This window comes from Cucurbita moschata, unplaced genomic scaffold (assembly GCF_002738365.1).
Source record: "Cucurbita moschata cultivar Rifu unplaced genomic scaffold, Cmos_1.0 Cmo_Scf00020, whole genome shotgun sequence".
Classification (NCBI taxonomy): Eukaryota; Viridiplantae; Streptophyta; class Magnoliopsida; order Cucurbitales; family Cucurbitaceae; genus Cucurbita; species Cucurbita moschata.
The window spans coordinates 541,260-558,736 of NW_019268536.1; the positions used below are offsets into that span (position 1 = coordinate 541,260).

At 33.8% G+C, this 17,477-nt stretch overlaps 7 protein-coding genes and 1 long non-coding RNA gene across 11 annotated transcripts in view; 4 read left to right on the top strand and 4 right to left on the bottom strand.

Annotated features, from left to right (window-relative positions):
- Positions 1–429: 429 nt before the first annotated feature.
- Positions 430–2,952, bottom strand: LOC111457456. 2 transcript variants are annotated; one of them, XM_023099659.1, is made up of 4 exons: positions 2,816–2,952; positions 2,540–2,698; positions 1,481–1,729; positions 430–967 (listed from the first exon to the last, which is right to left on the bottom strand). In XM_023099659.1, the coding sequence occupies exons 1-4, from the start codon at positions 2,870–2,872 to the stop codon at positions 719–721; spliced, it is 714 nt and encodes a 237-aa protein (XP_022955427.1). In that variant the 5' UTR covers positions 2,873–2,952; the 3' UTR covers positions 430–718. The 2 variants fall into 2 exon arrangements, with proteins under 2 accessions (XP_022955427.1, XP_022955428.1); XM_023099660.1 differs by having other exon boundaries at positions 2,540–2,723.
- Positions 2,953–3,563: 611 nt separating this feature from the next.
- Positions 3,564–5,216, bottom strand: LOC111457806 (CASP-like protein 1D1). The gene is made up of 3 exons (XM_023100203.1): positions 4,919–5,216; positions 4,124–4,250; positions 3,564–3,983 (listed from the first exon to the last, which is right to left on the bottom strand). Exons 1-3 carry the CDS (start codon positions 5,155–5,157, stop codon positions 3,759–3,761), a joined length of 591 nt encoding a protein of 196 aa, XP_022955971.1. The 5' UTR covers positions 5,158–5,216; the 3' UTR covers positions 3,564–3,758.
- Positions 5,217–7,823: 2,607 nt separating this feature from the next.
- LOC111457818 (CASP-like protein 1E2) lies at positions 7,824–8,892 on the top strand. The gene is made up of 2 exons (XM_023100216.1): positions 7,824–8,101; positions 8,357–8,892. Exons 1-2 carry the CDS (start codon positions 7,896–7,898, stop codon positions 8,694–8,696), a joined length of 546 nt encoding a protein of 181 aa, XP_022955984.1. The 5' UTR covers positions 7,824–7,895; the 3' UTR covers positions 8,697–8,892.
- Positions 8,893–10,089: 1,197 nt separating this feature from the next.
- On the top strand, positions 10,090–12,100 carry LOC111457838. 2 transcript variants are annotated; one of them, XM_023100248.1, is made up of 3 exons: positions 10,090–10,552; positions 10,637–10,844; positions 11,445–12,100. In XM_023100248.1, exons 1-3 carry the CDS (start codon positions 10,337–10,339, stop codon positions 11,474–11,476), a joined length of 456 nt encoding a protein of 151 aa, XP_022956016.1. In that variant the 5' UTR covers positions 10,090–10,336; the 3' UTR covers positions 11,477–12,100. The 2 variants fall into 2 exon arrangements, with proteins under 2 accessions (XP_022956016.1, XP_022956015.1); XM_023100247.1 differs by having other exon boundaries at positions 10,637–12,100.
- Positions 12,101–12,467: 367 nt separating this feature from the next.
- On the top strand, positions 12,468–13,276 carry LOC111457820. Its single transcript, XM_023100218.1, has 2 exons — positions 12,468–12,750; positions 12,835–13,276. The coding sequence occupies exons 1-2, from the start codon at positions 12,535–12,537 to the stop codon at positions 13,213–13,215; spliced, it is 597 nt and encodes a 198-aa protein (XP_022955986.1). The 5' UTR covers positions 12,468–12,534; the 3' UTR covers positions 13,216–13,276.
- Positions 13,277–13,358: 82 nt separating this feature from the next.
- LOC111457819 (aspartic proteinase CDR1-like) lies at positions 13,359–15,032 on the bottom strand. Its single transcript, XM_023100217.1, has one exon. It carries the CDS (start codon positions 15,006–15,008, stop codon positions 13,671–13,673), a length of 1,338 nt encoding a protein of 445 aa, XP_022955985.1. The 5' UTR covers positions 15,009–15,032; the 3' UTR covers positions 13,359–13,670.
- Positions 15,033–15,333: 301 nt separating this feature from the next.
- LOC111457954 lies at positions 15,334–15,909 on the top strand. Its single transcript, XR_002713030.1, has 3 exons — positions 15,334–15,433; positions 15,542–15,593; positions 15,682–15,909. It is a non-coding gene; the product is annotated as an uncharacterized LOC111457954 (long non-coding RNA).
- An 821-nt stretch (positions 15,910–16,730) lies between these two features.
- The window catches only part of LOC111458035, a 3,930-nt gene continuing 3,183 nt past the window's right edge, over positions 16,731–17,477 (bottom strand). Inside the window, exons 10-12 of one of the 2 annotated variants that reach the window (XM_023100529.1) lie at positions 17,281–17,382; positions 17,104–17,194; positions 16,731–17,011 (exon numbers count right to left, since the gene is read on the bottom strand). In XM_023100529.1, the coding sequence (XP_022956297.1) occupies positions 17,108–17,194; positions 17,281–17,382 (189 nt within the window). In that variant the 3' untranslated portion in view covers positions 16,731–17,011; positions 17,104–17,107. Of the gene's footprint in view, positions 17,195–17,280; positions 17,383–17,477 lie in introns of both variants that reach the window. The other variant, XM_023100528.1, reaches the window with a different exon arrangement.

Below are 17,477 nucleotides of genomic sequence, written 5' to 3' on the forward strand. Positions count from 1 at the left end.
GAAAAAATGGAGGAAGACCAATAGAGTTTTGATAATTAGATTTAAATTTTAAACTATTATTTAAATTTTGTAAGAATATATTTATCGTTTAAAATATTAGTGGGAGTTACCCACTAACTTTATGTTAAAAAACTGTAAAATTATACATTTCGTAATATCATATAGTTTATAAAATATTACATATTACATAATACATATTTTAGTTTAACAAAAAGAAAATAAGTTTATAACATTTATAACATCAAATACTATATTAATGTTATAATCTTTTTAAATACAATTCTGCATTCTAAAATTTGTATTATTTAGTTCATAAAATTTTGAAAACAAAAAGTTTTCAAATAACAAATTCATATTCATGAACTCGATCAATCTAAAAATATAGAACATAAAATAACACAAACTTGTTAAAAATTTAATTGAACAAAATAGAAAAGTAATGATGTAGCTATGGACTATACTATTAGTATTTTGTGAGATATTAAGATTGTCTGAAACCAATACTTGGGAGCCAAAAGCTCCTAATAATTTACAAAATATACCAATTATAAATCAAACCTGAATGGGCAACAAGTATTTAGCATTTGGGTATCTGCAGGCATAAATCTATAAGCAATTATTTGAAATATATGAAGCAACTATTAATTAGCACATAGATCATTGCTGCAGAATGCTTACTTAGGAGATGCAAAGGGTGTTTTTATGTGCTTTCCTGAGATCAGTTACTGGCAAAGGGCTCACCTACAGATACCTGAACTCGAAGCACCTCGTTAACAGCACCTCGGCTAAGCACCTCGAGAACGTCTTCCCCTTCTTCTGCTATGAGTGCTGCTAGAGAGACTCGACGAGTTTGTTGCTCGTCTCTCATACGGAAGCCATAAAACCATCTTCCCAGCTTCCACCATTTCACACTTACTTGCCTCTCTGAGATCTTGCATCTTTCAAGTGCTTCTATGATTTCATTCCCCTGCCACAAGTTGAATATCAACTCAACAATTTCGGACGCATCATATACAAAAGAAGCAGGAATCCTAATTCTCCTATAATACAGTCTTTCATTTTTACCTCTTTTTAGTTTTATCACTCAAAAACTTCCTAACCGCTAAGCTCTTCAGTTTAAATCCCTAAAACTGTAACAGACCACACCCACTGTTAGTCGATATTGTCGTTTTTGAGCTCTCTTTCGAGCTTTCCCTCAAGATTTTTAAAACGCGTCTACTAGGGAGAGGTTTCCACAACCTTATAAATAATCTTTCGTTCCCCTCTCCAACCGACGTGAGATCTCACTTTAAAAACTTTGAGGGAAAACTCGAAAGGGAAAACCCAAAGAAGACAATATCAGCTAGCGATGGGTTGTTACAAAAATAGAACATTTGAAGATTTAAGGGATCAAAATGGAATGAGTATAAAAGTTCACGACCAAAATGTGATTTAAACCTACAAATGATTGAACTAAAATGGCAAAAGCAGCAGGACATACAGGAACTTGAAGCCAACTTTGACAGTAGTGTAAGCCAACCAAGTTCAGCAGCTCATTCAGGTGAGGTTTGAAAAGCACCATTTGAGCATCTATAAAACTAAGCTTCAAATCCCACAAGCCTACAATTGTCCTGAGATAGTCTCCACCCTCAATTGGGGAAGAAGGAGAGTATTGTTCTATAAACTTTACCGCTGCTTGGGCTCGTCTCGATATCTCGATATGTCTCTGGATGTAAAAGCTTTTCCATCCCTGGAAGACGTTTCATTTGTTTGTTAATGAACAGAAATCTCATAACGGATATAAGAACAAAGACTCGGATAAATATCCAACAATAGTTCAACTCAAGATAAACATCCAATATATGTTTCACTAAGAAAACCAACCATTTCAGAAAGGATGGAGAAAATTTGAAAGGGCCCATTCAACTACAGAACAAATAAGGTATCAAAAAACACTTAGAACAACTAAATTCACGAATGAGAACAACAGAACTTAAGTTCTAAATCAACCTGAAATCCCTAACACGTTTCCCTAAGCTGTTCAATCATTTCAGATAGGGAAGGAGAAACATCAAAGGAGCTAATTCAACAACATTTGTAATGCGACAAAGAAAGAACAAAACAAGCTTTCAAATCTCTGGATTGATTTCAAAAACAAAGATCCTTAACACCATTATGGAAATGATCATCAAAGGATCAACATAAACAATAATAGGCTAAGATTTAATATCCTACGAGTTTTCATTGGAAATACATTACAATCGAACAGTGTCTGTATATGGCCTAAACATTCATGAATTAGAACAGATACTTACGTTCAACTCTAGATAAATATCCATTGTACGTTTCACAAAATAATCAAACCATTTCAGGTAGGGGCAGGGGAAATTCCAAAGGGGCATTAGCTACACTTGAATTAAGAGGCGGAAATAACAAAAGAACCTTCCAAATCTCTCAATCGATTCCAAGAAACCTAAATATACTAAACAAGTCAAGTTTCCATCCAATATGAGAAACAATTTACTAAATTAAGAAGAGATAAAGATAATGGAAATAGCACCATGGAGATAGGCGATTGTGCGAGAGTTGATGAAGAAGAGACTGAAGCAACATTGATATAAGGCCATCTTTCTCTAGTGAGAGATTCCCACAGGTAATCGGAATCGCAGAGTTGCTTACAAAATCGCGAGCAACAGCCCAAAGAACAAATGTCCGATGCCTTCGTACCGATTCGCATCACATCCCCAAATTCCAGAGAGAGAGATAAATTAATCCACAGACATTATTACAGTAAGAAAAAAAAAAGAAACAGAATCACACAAAACTCCATTGGAACCTGAAGCGAAGAAGCAATCTTCAAGGCAGCATCAATGGGAAGAAGGTGCAAACCCATGGATTCAATCCCTAACCGAGCTTGCTTCCGAACGGAGTATGCTGGAGTCGAGAACTGGGGACGGAGAATTTGACGATGGCGAAAATATTTATAGTGGTACGTACTAGATATTTAATTGACACGTGATTTACATATTATATTATTTTATTTCAACAGTCTCTTGTTATTATAAATTAAATATTTATATTATAATATTTTGTCTTTTTTCTCTTTTATAATAAAGGTTAAATAGAGATGATAAGAAAAAATTTCTACAATTGGTAGTAGAAAATTTACCCACCATAGAAATGCACGTGGTGGGTCATGCATTAAATTTTCACGCCTAATTTATTTTTTAAAAAAGGTTATTTTTATTTATATAAATTTTTACTAGACATATAAATTTAATTTTCATTTTTGTAATTTTTATTTATTTTTGTAGGACGAGGATAAGGAATCTCCCCAATTTTTTTCCGAGAATATTTTTTTTCTCTTTTTATATATATTTTCTAAACATTAATTTCAAATAATTTTTTAATGAATAATTTTCGCTTAAATTTAATAATATTTTATGTGTACATAATTTATTATATATAAAAATATAATAAATTTGTTTTAAACCTTAATTTTGATATATATAAAATTTATTATTATTATTATTATTATTATTATTATTATTATTATTATTATTTGTGAGAAATATGAGCATAAATGAACTATAATTAACACAATATTTTATAAAAAAATAACACCCAAATTCGAATCCACAACAATCTAATATACAACACAATAATATAAAAATCCTACTTCAAATTCAACGCCACAAAGCAAACACATTTACGAGTAAAATCCTGAAGCAGTAACAAACACGCGCGGTAACAAAGGCCTGAGAAGAGGTGAGTGAATTCTACTTTCGAATTCGCGCGTGGAGAGATATAATGGAGATCCAAATTAGCAACACCAGCACGACGGAGGCGAAAAGTGACGCCGCCAAAGCGCCGCCGATGTGGCGGCAGAATTTGTCGAATGCGTAGCACACTTTGTCCCATCGTACGTGCGAGTTTCCTTTTAATCCTATGTATGCGACTCCACCTGCAGCCCCTGTTGCTGAGGCTACCACCCCCAATATCAACTGCACACAATTTCCAAATAAATTTATACATTAAAGTGATAATATATTAGTTTTAAAATTAGAGTGATAATTAATAGTGATATTAAAATATTTAAATTAACCGCCGTTACTTAACGGTGAGTAGTAGAGAGAGAAATTACCGTATCCCAGACGGCAAAATGAAGCAAGAACTTGGTAGAGAGATTGGGTTTAGCGATGACGGAAACGGAGGCGAGGGCCGTAACGAGACCGTAAAGTGCCGCCAACGATAATGCAGCCACGAAATATCTGTATATTTTAATTCCGTATCATTAATTTCAGTTTTTAAATGCATTTAAAACAATTTAATTAAATAAATTAACTCAAAATGACAAAATCAATAAATAAATTAATGAATATCAAGCTGAATAATTATAAATAATATTGGTTGAACATTAAAAAAAATCTTATATATTAGTTATTTAAGTTAATTTTTTAACAAAATTAAATAAATAACAATAATAATAATAATAATTTTCATGAATATAAATATGTCTTTAATACATAGATTAATTTTAAATTTTATTAGTATTTTATTTATAATTTTTGTGATTATAATATATGGTTCATCGAGTTGGATTATAAAGAGGTCTAACTATTTTCGTCACCATACAACTTCTCGAGGGTCTTTATTTATATTATTAGATGTCCAAATGACATATAATAAACAATCAATTACCTCAATATTATTCTAAGTGATTATATTGTCGCTTTTTTATTTCAAAATTATTTTTCTCAATATATATTTATTTATTTTTTAATTTATTTGGAGTTTTTATTTTCGAGCTCGAGCAAGAAATTACTTTAATATATATATATATATATATATGCTTAATATATTATTTTAGTTTTTGATAAATATCATATTAGGTTTATATAATTTCAAATATTTAAATAAATAAATAAATAAAACTCACATGAAGGCAGGGGAGTGGTCAAACTTGGCCTGGACAGGGAAGCCCGGAGGGACACCCCGGAGCTTACCGACGACGGTCTGCTTACTGGTGACGATGACCACCACACTCGACACCGCCGCCGCAAAAAGCACAAATCTCAGGCCGAAGTCGACCAGGGACAAATTCACTCTCCCTCGGGGAGCGGTAGAGGGCGGAGGCGGCGGTGCCTCCTTGGCAGATTCCGGCTCGGCTGAGGCCATTATGGGAAAAGGAATGGAATTAGTTTGAAAAAAGAAAAATTAATGTAATTAAGAACGACAGGAAACTTGGGTGTATTGTGTGTATATATATAGTTATTAGGATTTGAGAAATGGATTAGTTTGGTTGGAGTTTCCTGCACGCCAAGTGAAATGTGGACGCAGATTAATTTATTATATCATTCTTTAAATTATATAAAATATATATATATATATATTTCCAAAAATATACGAAAACTGCCATTAAATTAATATTTTTATTAATAGTTCTATTCTTAAATATAATAATTTTAAGAAAATAAAAGTTATTTTCATATTAATACAACTTTTTGAAAGTTCAGGAATAACTTTAAAAAATTGTTAGAATTTTTTAAATATTTTTTTAAAAGCTTAAAATGCAAATTTAGGAACCTTTTAGATAATTTAGACAATATTTTAAGGTTCAAAATTGTCAAATTTTGTGTATGAAACTAGGAAATTTCTGACATCCATTTTGTGATTAAATATATAATATAGTCAGATTTTTTGGATTTTTTTTTTATAATTTTTTTTAAAGAAAGTCCAATGAGAGAGAAAGAGAGATTTTGAGCCTCGTTGTATGGATATTCTTGCATTAAAAAGTTAGTTGGTGTCCAAGAAAGCTATAAAATTAAGATGGGATCACCTCGTTTTTCATATATATATATATATATATATATATATATATATATATGTAAATATATGTATGTATATATAGATATATATGTTCTTCAAGTTCGGTTCTATTTTGGTATAAGAATTTCAAATACACATCAATATTGAACCTAAGGTCACGAGGTTGATGCATCTTGTTAGTTGTGGAGAAACATTAGGAACCAAAATAGCTTTCTTTCGAGCCGTTTCTTGTCACGCCCCCTGCTCCTCTCATTTTGACTTCTGTAGGTTTCCCGGTAATAGAGAGATTCTCGAGAATTCTGACTCATATTTTACCATTTCTTTAAAATTATTCGCTCATAACACGATGGAATTGTCAAATTATAGTTCTATGCATTGCTTTAATGGCTCTGGGTTGCCATATTAAAATTTTGGATTTTTTTTTTTTATTCTTACCTAAGCAAATAAATAATTAAAGCAAGTTTTATTGACCAAATTTCCCCAACTTGAATTAAAAAATATAAAATTAATTAAAATTATATTCATATTATTAAAGAATGAGAGTGAGATAATCACAAAATGATTGACAATATCTTCACAACCAAGCACCTCTTTGACGGTTGGTGGTTGGTTTTTCTCTGAGTTGAATAAACTGAATAAAATAATAATAATAAGTGGGAAACGAAAGATAAACCTTTTAAAAATTATATTAAAAATCAAAGGATTGTTTTGCAAGTAATTATAATTTGAAAATGATATTTGATTTATCCTCTAAATAAAATTATTTAAATTATCTATAATTATTATTATTATTATTTTTTATCTTTATTTTTCATTACCATCAAGTCAAAACCTGATCACCTACGGCAACTACCATTGAAATTACGTGTTTTTTTTATTATTTAATTCCTTTGTAAATATTAAAATAAAAAATTAAGATTTTTTAAAGGATTTTTTTTTTGGAATATATTGTATTTAAATTCTTAATATCTATTAAGTTTATTTCTCAATCTATATCTTTTATAATCATTGCCACTAACTTACAAGTTCTTTCAAAACAACATTAAATATATAATTAATTTAATTTAAAATATTCGATCATATTTTGATTTAATAATTTTGTCACGTTCTTTACCCGACTTTGTTTTTTTTTTTTAATTTGTAGAAAATTTTATAATTTATATCAAGTATAATTTTAGATACAATTTGATAAAATAAGAGAGAATTAACGTCGGGTAAAAATGATCATCTGTAGAGGAAGAATGTGCGTCCACAATGGTAGCTCTTCCGTTCACTCAACGTAGCTATGGTAGGTGCGTGCATGCACGGGTAGAAGTTCAGTGTCAAATCTTCCTATCATTAGTAGAAGTTCTAGAAATGGCTTCAATCTTCGGCTCACCAAATCGATCAATTAAAATGGGTCGGTTCCATTCATCCTAGTCTAACAGTAGTCGAGAAACCCATCGAGTGTATGTAATCGAGGTTATATGTTTGACCCGTATCGTTAAAAAATAATATATTTTATTATTTGTATATGACACGTAAGCATTTGTGAAATACTTCTGTGTCTGTCTCCAATTCAATTATTGGGTGCCTGCCATTCCTCTCAATTTAATGTAACCAAAGTGAAATTCAAATGGAGCTCTTCAACCCTATCATAAACGACAATGGACTGTCTGACAAGTATTTGACAGTCCTCTGACATGTTTTTTTTTTCCCCCTTTTTTTTCTTTTCTTAAAAAATTAATATATTAATTAAATTACCCACTTTTAAAATAGTAATCCGTAACTTATCTATTAAATAATATTCAAATTCTCAATCATTTTACATCAATAAATCTTATTGGTTGAATCAATTAATAATTTTATTTAATAATTTTCAAACATATATATAATTACCAAACTACCCCTAATGAGGAAGTGGGGCCCAATGCGAAGGCTTCCATAAGTTTGGGAGGGATTTTTTGTTTCCACAAATACCCCCATAATTAAGAATTGAACTACCTCTCTGTTAATTCATTAATTCATTTATATATATATATATATACACACATATATATATATAGAGAGAGAGAGAAAATGGAGGTGGGGGGAGATCAAGAGTGAGAATGGAAGATGAGAGGAAAGAGGAGAAGAAAATGGGCAGTAAAATTGAAATGGTTTTTAGGGTTTCGGGATTCGTGTTGTGTTTTGTGGCAGCCATTGTCGTGGGACTCAACGAACAAACCACGATTCTTCCTCTTACGCTCTCCCTCGACCTCCCTCCTCTCGATTTTACTCTCACAGCTAAATGGTATTACTTATCTGCTCTCGGGTAAGCTTCTCTCTCTCTCGAGAATTCGAACATCTACCTGTTTTTTCCCTTTTGAGTTTAATTTCACATAGGTAGAGATTCAAACGGTTAGCCTGTTGGTCAAGCTGTAACTAATTCAAATATGCCTGTTTGATTATTTATGAACGTTATAGACACTGAGAGTTGTGGTTTTTCTGACCCATAATCACGTATAAGAAAATTAAGCGGTATTTTTTTAATAATTTCATGATTTTAAGTATATTATATTTTTTTTAGGTATCTTTTGGCGACAAATATAATAGCATGTTCGTATAGCTTCATATCATTGTTCTTTTTGTTAAAAGACACGAGTAACGACAACATCTTAATCTTATTGGTCATCATTCTCGACACGGTCATGGTGGCACTGCTTTTCTCCAGTAGCGGAGCTGCAGCGGCGGTCGGAGTCATCGCTTACCACGGAAACTCACACGTGCAATGGAATAAAGTGTGTGACATATATGGTAGATTTTGCATACAAGTGGCAGCCTCTACTGTGCTCTCTCTTGCTGGAGCTGTAGTATTTATGTTGCTAGTTGTGTTGGCTACTGTGGGCCTCCAGAAAAGGCCCAGTTAAATGGGCCGGAATTTGGGCCTGTTTTTAAGCTTCTTCACAGTACATCTAAATGGGCTTTGGCTTTGTTTCTAAATTTCCTCACGGCCCATTTTAAAGCTAATTGGGCTTATTTATAACGCTTGTAGCAGCCGAAGGAGACTATTTATGTGAAATATTTTATTTACCCCTCCCTCTCAAACTGAAGTAAATGATAATTTTAAAAGCTGATGACTAAATTTGTAATTTAATATTTACGTGAAATTGTTAGTCTTTGAGATTTGTATTAAATAAATATCTAACTTTTAAAAAAGTTCTAATATGTTTATAAATTTAATTTTATGTTTAATAAATTTTTTAATTTTAAAAATATAATCAATAAATTTATACATTGACTTTTAAACTATTTCACATTTTAAAAAAATTATAAATTTATTTGACACACTTATAAAATATAAAATTTAATTATATGTCATTAATTATTTTCAAAAAAATGAATATATTATAAATTTATAATTTTTATTGATAAATTTGATAAATATTTATATAATTTGATAATATTTAAGGTGTTTAAGAACGGACCAATTTGAATGGATTTGGGTTGGATTTTGACTTACGAGTTGACATTGTTTTGTCGGGTGAACCTGATCAACTAAAAAGTAAAGCTATATTCCAACCTAACCTCATTTCTAAGATTATTATGAAAACTAAAAACATTTGACGTTTATAATCAATATTAGTGATGCGTGGTGACTAATGAATATTTTATATTAAAATTTTATGAGATTTTAGTTATTAATATTACGTGCATTATTTATTTTTTTTAAAAATTATTAAAAAAAATTAATTCGACAATTCAACTAAATCCAACCCGAAAAAAAAAAAACTTGGGATGAGTTGTAAACTTTATTTGAATTGTTCCGTTATCGATCTAATCAATTTGAAATTTCGAGTTAGTTCAAGAGATTTTTTTAACTCAACCTCGATAAAGTCCTCACATTCGTAAATTTTAAAATATAAAAGCTAAATTATAATTTATAGAAAGTATGAGACATTCATAAATTTTAAAATATAAGAGCTAAATTATAATTTCTAGAAAGTACGGGACATTCGTAAATTTTAAAATATAAGAGCTAAATTATAATTTTTAGACAAGTACGGTACATTCGTAAATTTTAAAATATAAGAGCTAAATTATAATTTCTAGAAAGTAGGGGAATATTTATAAATTTTAAAATATAAGAGCTAAATTATAATTTTTAGAAAGGATGGGAAATAAATCGTGATAAAATAAAAAATGGAGGACATAAATTATAATTTCTAGAAATGATGGGAATAAATGGTGATAAAATAAAAAATGAAGGACGAAAATGAAAAGAGAAAAAAAGTACAATGAAGAAACAGAGAATTGGCGAGTCGAAACTGTAAAATTGGGAGTTGGAATTTTAAATCATAATCTCTTTCTTCGCTCTGCAAAATATTGTTCTAACTGCAACGCATTTCTTCTTCCACTTCAGACCAATCTCTCTCTCTCTCTCTCTCTCTCTCACGCACATCCTGCAACCATTTTCATTGCTGCATAAAAGCCCTCATCAATGGCAGAATAGAGGGAGAACGAACAAGAAGACGGCGGGAAGAAGATTGGCAACCTTCGATTTGTAGTAATGGAGGCATGCACCGACTCTGTGGTTTCACTTTTGCCTCACATATTGCCGGTGCATCAGTCTGAAGCTGCTGAAAACAAGGCTTCGACCTCAAGAAAGCGTCGGAGAGCTCTGGAAGCCAACGGCGGTGTACAGAGGAAGGGGAGAGAGAAGAGGAAGGAGATGAGTGAGAGTTTCGATGTTCTTCAATCTCTCGTCCCGAATCTCTCTCCTAAGGTTAGTGGATTTGATTCTCGCTGTAGTGTATAATCTGGCTACTTCTACATTTTTATAATCCAGTTTTGGTGCTGAAATAATCAGGCTACGAGGGAGACTATTGTTTCCGAGACGATCCAGTTCATCGAGGATCTACAGAAGCAGTTGATGAGGCTGGAAATGGAGAAGAAACCATTGGAATCGGTGACGATGCTTCCTAGTACGAACTCGGATTCACCAGGGGGCGGCGTCATCGTCTCGGTCTCCAGCAACATCGTGTTGTTTGGGATTATTTTTGCTTCTGTTCGACGAGGTATGGTGACACAGATTTTAATGGCGTTTGAAAGACACCAGGCTGAAGTTCTAGCAGCGAATGTTGCAGTCAGCCATGGCAATTTAACTTTAACTGTCACAGCTTCTGTACATGGTTACGTAGAGAACACCATAGAGCAGATTAGAAACGATATCCTAAGCTTAAAGAAGTAATAAACCTCCATTGTTCACGAGATTCTTGCCTTCTTATTTACTACGAGAGGGATGTTTAATGCTTCTACAGAACTAGAATTTGAAAGAATATAATACCATGGTCATATATCTTTTGGATTTTGCTTCAAAATCACGTCATTGAATAATAATTAACATCGTGTTCTACATCTTTTGATTCTAAATATAACTTTCATCTGGCAAGAAAGCATCCCTGCTCTCTCTACACTGTTCCTTTTTTGTTCAACAATTGTAGAGTAAAGATCGATCAATTGATCTTTACGATGATCATTGGTGCATTAGTGTCCTATCTACCGAGCTAGCTCGAATTGAATTGAGAAATTTTTAACAAAGGGGTTGATATTTTGCTTGTATGAAACCAAATTATGAATTTGGTCATAAAAATATGTTGTTGCAAGAGATTCCACAGACCCACAGGAGGAAGCACTGTCTAATGGTTAGGAATCAGCACAGTCAACAGGAGCAAAGGAAACAACTTGAGCTTCAAGGTCATACCCAACATGGTAGTTTTGCAGCTGAAAGTTCCCTAATATAGAAACTGGAGATCCAGAGCGCAGAAGGGCAAGGCAGATAATTCCATCATCCTCTATCTTCACAAAGGTACTTTCTACATTAAGAATTAATTCTGCACCATCTAAATGAACTGTAACATCTGGAAATGTCTCCATATCATTTGCATTTGCTGCAAAACACAACTCGAATCTGTTTCTAGGGTCCTCTTTTTTCTGCTGTAACTCTGGTAGTGTATTGAATTTAGCTAGCAAACGATCAAATGCATCTGTTTCAAGACTTGAGTATGTTGTTCCTGAATCTATGATCCACCCATCTCTGACATCATATACATCAAAAACTCCATCCAAGTTGGGATCATCAGCGCCGACGCTGATTCCGAGAACCTTCACATAATAAGCATCTGAATTGGGATATAACAGAGGAGTTTGACCCCCAGAAGTCACAGGTAATGATCCGAAATACATTTTACTTGTTGAGCCTAAATTGAAAGGAACTAAGCAGTAGGAGAATTTCTTGATACCCAATTGAGAAATTAGTGACAGGGGTGTTTGGTTCAAGCCCNATTGTTCTAACTGCAACGCATTTCTTCTTCCACTTCAGACCAATCTCTCTCTCTCTCTCTCTCTCTCACGCACATCCTGCAACCATTTTCATTGCTGCATAAAAGCCCTCATCAATGGCAGAATAGAGGGAGAACGAACAAGAAGACGGCGGGAAGAAGATTGGCAACCTTNATTGTTCTAACTGCAACGCATTTCTTCTTCCACTTCAGACCAATCTCTCTCTCTCTCTCTCTCTCTCTCACGCACATCCTGCAACCATTTTCATTGCTGCATAAAAGCCCTCATCAATGGCAGAATAGAGGGAGAACGAACAAGAAGACGGCGGGAAGAAGATTGGCAACCTAGCCCTCATCAATGGCAGAATAGAGGGAGAACGAACAAGAAGACGGCGGGAAGAAGATTGGCAACCTTCGATTTGTAGTAATGGAGGCATGCACCGACTCTGTGGTTTCACTTTTGCCTCACATATTGCCGGTGCATCAGTCTGAAGCTGCTGAAAACAAGGCTTCGACCTCAAGAAAGCGTCGGAGAGCTCTGGAAGCCAACGGCGGTGTACAGAGGAAGGGGAGAGAGAAGAGGAAGGAGATGAGTGAGAGTTTCGATGTTCTTCAATCTCTCGTCCCGAATCTCTCTCCTAAGGTTAGTGGATTTGATTCTCGCTGTAGTGTATAATCTGGCTACTTCTACATTTTTATAATCCAGTTTTGGTGCTGAAATAATCAGGCTACGAGGGAGACTATTGTTTCCGAGACGATCCAGTTCATCGAGGATCTACAGAAGCAGTTGATGAGGCTGGAAATGGAGAAGAAACCATTGGAATCGGTGACGATGCTTCCTAGTACGAACTCGGATTCACCAGGGGGCGGCGTCATCGTCTCGGTCTCCAGCAACATCGTGTTGTTTGGGATTATTTTTGCTTCTGTTCGACGAGGTATGGTGACACAGATTTTAATGGCGTTTGAAAGACACCAGGCTGAAGTTCTAGCAGCGAATGTTGCAGTCAGCCATGGCAATTTAACTTTAACTGTCACAGCTTCTGTACATGGTTACGTAGAGAACACCATAGAGCAGATTAGAAACGATATCCTAAGCTTAAAGAAGTAATAAACCTCCATTGTTCACGAGATTCTTGCCTTCTTATTTACTACGAGAGGGATGTTTAATGCTTCTACAGAACTAGAATTTGAAAGAATATAATACCATGGTCATATATCTTTTGGATTTTGCTTCAAAATCACGTCATTGAATAATAATTAACATCGTGTTCTACATCTTTTGATTCTAAATATAACTTTCATCTGGCAAGAAAGCATCCCTGCTCTCTCTACACTGTTCCTTTTTTGTTCAACAATTGTAGAGTAAAGATCGATCAATTGATCTTTACGATGATCATTGGTGCATTAGTGTCCTATCTACCGAGCTAGCTCGAATTGAATTGAGAAATTTTTAACAAAGGGGTTGATATTTTGCTTGTATGAAACCAAATTATGAATTTGGTCATAAAAATATGTTGTTGCAAGAGATTCCACAGACCCACAGGAGGAAGCACTGTCTAATGGTTAGGAATCAGCACAGTCAACAGGAGCAAAGGAAACAACTTGAGCTTCAAGGTCATACCCAACATGGTAGTTTTGCAGCTGAAAGTTCCCTAATATAGAAACTGGAGATCCAGAGCGCAGAAGGGCAAGGCAGATAATTCCATCATCCTCTATCTTCACAAAGGTACTTTCTACATTAAGAATTAATTCTGCACCATCTAAATGAACTGTAACATCTGGAAATGTCTCCATATCATTTGCATTTGCTGCAAAACACAACTCGAATCTGTTTCTAGGGTCCTCTTTTTTCTGCTGTAACTCTGGTAGTGTATTGAATTTAGCTAGCAAACGATCAAATGCATCTGTTTCAAGACTTGAGTATGTTGTTCCTGAATCTATGATCCACCCATCTCTGACATCATATACATCAAAAACTCCATCCAAGTTGGGATCATCAGCGCCGACGCTGATTCCGAGAACCTTCACATAATAAGCATCTGAATTGGGATATAACAGAGGAGTTTGACCCCCAGAAGTCACAGGTAATGATCCGAAATACATTTTACTTGTTGAGCCTAAATTGAAAGGAACTAAGCAGTAGGAGAATTTCTTGATACCCAATTGAGAAATTAGTGACAGGGGTGTTTGGTTCAAGCCCACACTGCCCATGTAACTCTGCATGCCTCCTGTTAAAGGAGCTTCTGAACAGCCAAAGTTCAAATAGCCAACATCCACATGTTTACCATCTGTGGTATCAAAACTAAAACTATCAGATGAAAGAGTTCCACTTGTTTCAGAGTTATCTTCATACACTAATCTATATTTGCACCATCTGTCTGATGAATTGCAGGTCTGGAAGCCAGTTAAGGAATTGCAAACGTTAGAGCCACATGGCTCCATCTCATAGGTGAAGGATTTGGAAGGGAGCAACTTGGTGAAGGGGCCTTTTTCTGCATCACAGTGGCTATTGCAGTCTGAGCATTGCACCCAAATAAGACCATTTGATGTGTCTGCAAATCCCATCACTTGACTTGAAGGATTTCCAATGTTGAAACTCATAAGGTACTCACCACCTTCATGAACCAATGTGGGTGAGAGCGACAAATCATTGTCTAATGTTTTTCTTGATAACATGTTGTAATACAGATAATTCAGCCGGGACCTAGAACGATGAACGGTCGCCTCGATCCGTGCAGTGTTTGTCATGACATGATTGTAAAATGGTGACAATGGTGAGTCACGGTGAATCAAACGTGCAGTGAAGCCAACATCAGTCGGTACCATATGTCTTGCCGTTGATTCAAGGATGGTAAGCGAAAGGAAGAACATCATGCTTCCAAAACAATGGTTGGGACTCATTTCAGTATCCTAAACTCGAATCATTCCACTAAGTTTACGCTTTCTATCAAGAACAATCTTTCATTTCCTTATGTTGATTGGGGTAAGGGGAGACAGTTTGTTAGGTCACACCAATGGGGATCTGAGTTTGTGCAGCTGTAAAAATTCAGGTGGTTCATGATCTTCTTGTGTTTTCGAAGAACCACGACCCTCCACAATGGTATAATATCGTCCACTTAAAGCATAAGCTCTCATGGCTTTGCTTTGGACTTTCCCAAAATGCCTCATACCAATGGAGATGTATTCCTTACTTATAAATTCATGATCATTCTTTAAATCAGCCAATGTGGGACTCCCTCCCAACAATCCTCAACACACTCAACACAGAGAACAGAAGAAATGGAGGAAGAACTACCAGCGATTTCATTTGATCGTTTCTGCCAGAGGTAACAACAATAATGCCATTGAATATCTCTTTCAATCATAAAAGAATTAAAATTTAGTAACTGATAGTAATGTTATGCCTAAAATTCTACTGATTCAAAACTAAACAGGAGCTGCAGCATCAAGGAGCAGAGCTAGAGAATTTGCTAAAACTCAAAAACAGTAAAGATCTTAGTTCTTGCCATCTTTACCGTTTTTTGTATTTTGAAAGCTCAGTTTCTGATAAGAAAAATCATTCATGCTATCTCAGGTGTCATCCAAGTCTCTTGTAAGACAGCGTCTCAATGTCTCAATGTCCTGAAAAAGAAGGGTTCTTTTGAACTCCCAACCAGGTACGTTCTTCACTGGTTTAATCCAATCATATTTACGTTCATCTCTACGCCAAACATTTTGTAGATTACTGAGCATGGTAGGAATATAAGATTTAAGAGCTGAAACTTGTGTATTTAATCTTTGGACTATGGTTTTGGACTTTCTAATTTGCAAATTGACCTGTTTTGGAATATTTGTTCATTGTTATACTCGTAGAATTTGATCTTGAGATCAATATTTTAATTCTTGATTCTAGCCACATACCCCTCACAATTTATCTCTAGAATTTGTACATGAATTGAATAGGCAGGTAGACACAAACAAGAAAACCGAGAATTAACCGATACAAAATTGAAAATTTTAAAGATTTATATTGAACACAAAATTAAAATTTTAAGAATCTATTAAATACTTTTTAAAGTTCAAAACGTAAATAAGACCAAACTTATAATTTAACATTCATGTAATGAAATGGTAGGATTGGATTGAAATTCATATATGGAGAACGATGAATGTTTAGGGAGCAATGGCTTCCATTTATACCGACCCTATAAACGACATGGAAGGGACCTCAAGGGAGAAATCTCTCGAGCCAATAAAGTTGGAAACATTCTTGAAACATTTATGAAACATTCTTGAAACATTTATGTTAGTATTCAAATTTAGAATATTGAATTAATCAAAATTAGTATTAATAAACAATTTTAATCAGACAACTCATTATAAATATTTATAAATAAGATTCGTTCTAAAGTTAACTAATTAATATACGAATTTAAAATATTAATACCATTTTTAATTCAACAAAAGTAATTAATAAATACTTTATTACACAAATTAAAAACATTTTTTTATAAAATAAAAATGAAGAAAGTATTTATTTTAATAAGTCAATTAATTATCATTAATTTATTATCAAATTTTGACATTATAAATTTACGAAATTTATTGGGGGAAACCCCTTAATACCTCTAAATTATGCCTTAATTACCCGTAAATAGAAAATCTAAATTGATTCTTAGAGAAAATTAAGGGTTTTAGTGATACAAGAAATTGAAGATCTGAGTACACTACAAAAATATAGTAACCGACAACAACGCCTAGTGTTATCCCTATAAATCTACTGATGCAAAAATAAACCAGAGCAGAGGCATTAAGGAGCAGAGTTGGTTTATTTGCTATCTTTTGTGTTGTCTCGAGTCACTCTCTCTCTCGAACCACAGCGTTTCTACGTCTCGGTAAAAAATGAACTTTGCTCAACCTCCCAACTGGATTCAGCTCAATCATATCACATCCCTCATTACAAAACAATTTTCAAATCGTGATGAAACTTCATCTGAAATCGAGTTATGTTCTTTACCGATTTAGATGTTTACGTTCACCTCAACTCCAACGTTTTGCAGATTACTGAGCATTGTAGAAATATATGATTTAAGATCTGCATCAAATTCCTGAGAAACCGAACATGGTGTAAATGTTAGCATGTTTTCTACGAATAATGAAGCAAATGAATATATCATGAGTAAAAATATTAGACCTCCTGGTGAGCTTCTTTTTGGTGTTTCCTAACTTGTGCAGGCCACTCATTGACCATCTGTTGAATCTCGGTCATAAATCCCGACTTCGAATTCGAAAAGGTCTGGCATTGAAAAAAAAAAACAGAACGAGATAAGAAGACTCTTAAAGACTGAATTATCAGCTGTCTTTTTTTTTTTTTTTTTTTTTTTTTTTTTT

What these genes read in the sequence shown, in the direction of transcription:
- LOC111457456 (XM_023099659.1), bottom strand. Translation starts at nt 2,872, where the DNA reads ATGGGTTTGCACCTTCTTCCCATTGATGCTGCCTTGAAGATTGCTTCT. An exon ending in CACAATCGCCTATCTCCATG is followed by an intron (nt 1,730 to 2,539) that starts GTGCTATTTCCA and finishes AACGTCTTCCAG; the next exon opens with GGATGGAAAAGCTTTTACAT. An exon ending in AAAGTTGGCTTCAAGTTCCT is followed by an intron (nt 968 to 1,480) that starts GTATGTCCTGCT and finishes AACTTGTGGCAG; the next exon opens with GGGAATGAAATCATAGAAGC.
- LOC111457806 (XM_023100203.1), bottom strand. Translation starts at nt 5,157, where the DNA reads ATGGCCTCAGCCGAGCCGGAATCTGCCAAGGAGGCACCGCCGCCTCCG. An exon ending in GACCACTCCCCTGCCTTCAT is followed by an intron (nt 4,251 to 4,918) that starts GTGAGTTTTATT and finishes TAAAATATACAG; the next exon opens with ATATTTCGTGGCTGCATTAT. An exon ending in ATTTTGCCGTCTGGGATACG is followed by an intron (nt 3,984 to 4,123) that starts GTAATTTCTCTC and finishes AATTGTGTGCAG; the next exon opens with TTGATATTGGGGGTGGTAGC.
- LOC111457818 (XM_023100216.1), top strand. Translation starts at nt 7,896, where the DNA reads ATGGAAGATGAGAGGAAAGAGGAGAAGAAAATGGGCAGTAAAATTGAA. An exon ending in TATTACTTATCTGCTCTCGG is followed by an intron (nt 8,102 to 8,356) that starts GTAAGCTTCTCT and finishes TATTTTTTTTAG; the next exon opens with GTATCTTTTGGCGACAAATA.
- LOC111457838 (XM_023100247.1), top strand. Translation starts at nt 10,337, where the DNA reads ATGGAGGCATGCACCGACTCTGTGGTTTCACTTTTGCCTCACATATTG. An exon ending in TCCCGAATCTCTCTCCTAAG is followed by an intron (nt 10,553 to 10,636) that starts GTTAGTGGATTT and finishes TGAAATAATCAG; the next exon opens with GCTACGAGGGAGACTATTGT.
- LOC111457820 (XM_023100218.1), top strand. Translation starts at nt 12,535, where the DNA reads ATGGAGGCATGCACCGACTCTGTGGTTTCACTTTTGCCTCACATATTG. An exon ending in TCCCGAATCTCTCTCCTAAG is followed by an intron (nt 12,751 to 12,834) that starts GTTAGTGGATTT and finishes TGAAATAATCAG; the next exon opens with GCTACGAGGGAGACTATTGT.
- LOC111457819 (XM_023100217.1), bottom strand. Translation starts at nt 15,008, where the DNA reads ATGAGTCCCAACCATTGTTTTGGAAGCATGATGTTCTTCCTTTCGCTT.